General features: G+C 37.2%; 1 protein-coding gene across 1 annotated transcript; it reads left to right on the forward strand.

The window, feature by feature from the left end:
- Positions 1 to 3862: 3862 nt before the first annotated feature.
- LOC129298865 (uncharacterized) lies at positions 3863 to 4735 on the forward strand. The gene has a single exon (XM_054937314.1). The coding sequence runs from the start codon at positions 3863 to 3865 to the stop codon at positions 4733 to 4735; it is 873 nt and encodes a 290-aa protein (XP_054793289.1).
- The last annotated feature ends 411 nt before the right edge of the window (positions 4736 to 5146 follow it).

Here is a 5146-nt window from a genome sequence, read left to right on the forward strand (position 1 = left end):
TCCCTCGCTAATTTTCACTTGCCAACGAATCAGGTCTAGCTCTTTGCTACGAGAATGCTAAACGATTCTATTACCAGAAATCATTAAATACAATAAGCCTAGAAAGACTGTATCTAAATTTTAAAAAAAAAAAAAGCCTAGAAAGACTACTAAATAAATCAAACTAACAAAATGGACACCTAAGATGCAAAACTGAGATATATTACAAGCCTTCTTCTTTTTCTCTCCGCCACAAATACTTACACATTCCGGAAACTTATTTTCCTCTGCTGCGTTCCATTCCTTTTGAGCAATATGGCTCCGACGGAAAATGATCAAAAAGGTCACCATTATTCGCCGCTGCCTCAATCTGAATTAGATCAAGCTCGGACTCGTGACGACGATGGTGATCAAGATCAACCTCTGTCGACGTCAGCCATCGACATCGATTCTTCAGACAATGAAATAGGGAATTATGAGAATGGCGGGGTTGAACCGCAAAACGAGAAAGGTCAGGATGTTAGGTTTTCGCCTTTGCCTGAATATTCAGAACCAGACCATGGTGAATCCAGCAGTGAAGATCGAGATCCGCCCTTATCCATTTCTGTCGAACATACGAGGCCCACCACTAATTATTATTCCGACGAAATACACAATCACGTCAAAACTAATGGCAACACAGAAACGGCTCAAGACCTTCTAGGCCTGACTGTACTGCTTATGCTAATCTTTTCGCCTCTCTACAAGCGCATGGAATCGCCCGCGGGGGATCCAATTCCTCCTCTTTTCACCCTCAACTCTATGTATGTTTCAAACTTCACCACTGAACATGGGATCCTGACCGCCACCTGGGACGCCAAGTTGACCGTGGTGAATGCTAACGTGTCGTCGATCTATTTCAGATATACAGACTTCATCATATTCTACAATGACAATCCAGAAGATGCTCTTTCAGGCGTATCGTTGAACCCATTCTACTTGGACGAGGGAGATGCGGTGAAACTGCACTTGAAGTTCACCACGAGCGGGGGCGCGTGGGACGAGAAGGAGCCGCGAGTGGAGAGTTGGTTGGTGGAGCAGATAGGGAAAGATAGGGCGAGAGACGGGTCTCTGAACCTGGGAATGCAGATGAACACGGAGGCCATTTACTATGGGGAGACTTGGGTTTCTGATGTGGAGATGAGTCCTCATTGCGAGGGATTGAGGGTTCAGTTTTTGCCCAACCAGGGTTCCGGAAGGTTAACCCTGACTGATAGGAACTTCTCGGTTCCCATAGGATGGAAGCCTTTCTCTTTGTTTTAATTTGTTCATTAATTGCACAGTCAACACTTATGCTGAATAGCAAAGGCTGAAAGTGCAGACTATCTGTGCACAATAATGGTTTGGGACTTGGGGGGTGTAAATATATCTGTTAGACGCACTTCATGAGTCATGATGAGCATATATAACATAACACGAGCTTACTGTTTGTAAATGTCTGTCATGGTTAGTTAACTTTCACTGATGATTTGCTAGGGACAGATGTTTGACAGTCGAGATTAATTTCTTCCAGCGTTTTTGTGTGATTCTTAATTATCCATCAAGAAAACAGAATTGAAAAAAACCAAATAAGAGATTTTTCAATGGTAGCATACTCGAGTTATCTTGCAAATTAAACTTGAATTAGCAGCCTGAGCTCTAATTTTCCGTTCAGGAATAATATATTCATTTTTGAGCATTTTATAATAATTTATAAGGAACTGTGCGCTATTGTTAAATTGATATGATGAAATCCAGCTGTTTGTAGCGACTAGAATAACGAGTTTTCAAGGCTAACTGATGTTTTCACATGTTGCTGGAGTTTATGATATCCTTCATATCTATTGTAATTGAGTAAGATATAGACCCCTAAAAAGGAAATGAATCATCAAATATTTGCTCACCATTTTGGAGTCACGCTCGCGGCGCATGCAAGAGTACCGTACCCCTTAAAAATTGAATTTGTGAACTTCTGTAACCATACGTTTGCATTGAATGAGTAATTTAACATTGAAGTTAGTCATAGAGTGCAGGCTGAGACCATGCTCCACACACAGATCATGGTAGACTCCTGAGAAGTTTCCATCAATTCTGGCACAGACAATGATTGGCAAGTTTGTTTTCACCCTTACGCATATATATATATATATATATATAGAGAGAGAGAGAGAGAATAACACATGCGCCGTTTGGCTCGCCAATTATTAATAAGCAGTTTCCACCATGGGAGCTCTTTCAAAGTGTCTTTGCTAATCTTCATAAAGGACACCATGGGAGCAGGGCGGAGCCAAAAAATTTTACTAGAGGGCTAGGATAGCAAAGCATATATATTAATTGAAGTGAAGTTTTGTATATATACATATATATATATATATATATATACAGATACACACACATATATTACTAATATAACATAAATATTTTAATGTATATATTTATATTTAATATTAGAAATATATAACAAAAGTACATATATACATTTATTTTTTATGATTTATTCTTCAATTTTTTATGGCATAGAAATAATTAATTCTTATGTCTACGATAAACTTTCAGCAATTTCCTTCTTAATATAAACCATCATTACATTGGTAAAAATTTTATCTTTCCTATGGGCATTGACTAATCTAAATACATAGTTGAGATTTAAAATTCTATTTAATCTAAGAAGCTTTATTACTTACTTACTGAATTTATTATTTAATTCTTTTAATTAATAATTACAGTAAATAAATATATCAATATGATAATGATGTTTAATTGTCACAAATTCTTTATATTGACGAGATCTAATTATATTATAGTAAAAATCATTCATATAATTATGCATAAAAAATCATTTATATAATAAATTTCAATAACTTGGTTAGCACATACCTTAATCATAACTCTTAACTTTTGGATGAGTAATTTTATGTTAGATATTATTCACATATCATTCAATATATATTAAAATTTTTGTTGCAATACTTAACAAAGTTTATTGATAATAATTCTCATAACTTCTTTAATCGAATATATAAAATGAAAGCAAAATCAAAAAATATCAATGTTTTAATAGCAATTATAGTATTATCTTATTAAAAATAAATAAATTTTATAATAATTATATTTTTAAACTATTAAAACAATTGAATTATACATAACATGCTAGGTTAGAAATATGTAACTTTTATATTTTATTAAGAAAAAATTAAAAAATTAGGAAGAGATTGCGACACTTGCTCATCCCCCCGTCTCCGCCCCCTACAGGAAGATCTACATTTAGCATACGTGTAACTAGCATCACTCCTATCCTATTATCGAATTATCAACAAAAAAGGACCTTATGTTTTATTTTGTAAATTAACTAGCTTAATAAAATATATACCAAATGAGTCGACAAGTTATACACATGATGATCGGAATTATCTTCCGAGTAAACACCAATCACTTGGGAAAATGGTTTTAGATATAAATTATAACTAGTTAACAAAGTATTAATTGTAACCTTTTAGGGAAGTTTGTCTTTTGATAGGAATTTTCAAAATCAAATGTGAACTTGGTTATAGTCTAAACCTAAAAATAGGAAAGCTTTCGCCAACTAGTAGTTTTTTTCTGGCCATATTTCATGAAGTTGTTTAGGAAATGCACCAGGAATCGAGACACAGCAGTAGATAAATATTCTTGGCGAGCGAATGCAACGGCAATTAAAATCTACGCTCTTCACGCGCGTGCCCGCCCGTCTATTTTTTCTGATCCTCCTCTCCACCCTGTTTCAGTATTTTGTGAGATTTTTTTGCCTTCTTGAATCTTGATTCCATCCTCGAGACCTGCCTCTCTCTCTATCCCCCCGAAAGAGAGAGAATCAAGAAATTAAACCGTCATGACTCCAGAAAGCCATGAAGGAGATTCCCCAAAGCCGAAAAAAGAGTCTCAGGCGGCGGCGGAGACATCGCAGTTTCCACCGTCGCATGGCTCCCAATCCCCTTACCCGCCGCCGCAGGTGACGTATTACCCGCCTCCGATGGGTTATCCTCCAGGCCAGGGCCCCTTCGGCTACCCCCCACCTGGTGGATACCCTTACGCCGCTCAACCACCGCCTCCTATGTACAACGCCTCGCCCTATGGAGCTCATAATAATAATAATCGCTCCAGCGGCTCTGCCTGCTTTCGCTCCTTTGTATTGTTCATCTTAATGCTCATTTTGTGGTATTTTGTGCTAGTCATCATAGCCTCCTCCAGTTATGATCATGATCCCTTTTACACCGTGGACTCCTTCTCGGTTTCCAATTTCAGCACTTCCAATTCGGCGTTGACATGCATTTGGGACACCAAGATCAACGTAACCAACCCGAGTTCCGATAACAACGTCAGTTTCACGGATTTTACGGTGCACGTCTATTACAATGATGAGGAGCTAATTGAGAGTCCAGGGAAGTCGTTGGACGTGGGACAAGACCAAATCGGACAATTGGAAATGAGCGCCAACTATAATTCTGGGGTTCAACCGCAGATACCGGGCTCGACGGTGGATGCGATGACCAAGGATCGAGACACCGGGTGGCTCAAGTTTTCGTTGGTGTTAACCGCAAAAGCCACTCGCAATTACCAGTCTACTTTCTTCGTGTGGACGCTCAAGCAAACGATTGCAGCCCAATGCAGAGATTTGAATGTTCGTTTTGTGAATGGTACTGGTAACGCCACCTTCAACGACGAAGGAGATCATGTTCGATGCCTCATGGTTCTGCATTATTGATCGCTGTCTAGTTCCTGTACATGTTCGCATCTCCTCCCTTTGTCTTAGTTTAATTCATTAATTTAATCAATTTTACCCTTTCCTCTCAAAACTGTAGATATTTCCGACCTAAAAAATGCTTGTAGACTTTTTAATTAAAAAAAAAAAAGCTTGTAGATGTATTTATATTTTTTATGTATATTTCTTACACAATTAACTGACCTTCGATATCTTTTTATCTGAATTAAATCCAAAATATGATAAATATATAATTTTTAATAATACGCTCTTTCAATTCAAAAATGAAAGAACATATCAGCATAATTAAGGATTTAGATACTGTCCATTCCCTTATCAAATACTTCCTTCCATGTTCAATCTCATACATCCATTTAATTATATTATTCATTATTCATTAGGTTTAATGATATT

Source organism: Prosopis cineraria, unplaced genomic scaffold (genome assembly GCF_029017545.1).
Source record: "Prosopis cineraria cultivar Desert tree isolate PC_DT_omini unplaced genomic scaffold, ASM2901754v1 PC943, whole genome shotgun sequence".
Taxonomy (NCBI): Eukaryota; Viridiplantae; Streptophyta; class Magnoliopsida; order Fabales; family Fabaceae; genus Prosopis; species Prosopis cineraria.

Excerpts from the sequence above, each read along its gene's own strand:
- LOC129298865 (XM_054937314.1), top strand. The coding sequence starts at position 3,863 with ATGACTCCAGAAAGCCATGAAGGAGATTCCCCAAAGCCGAAAAAAGAG.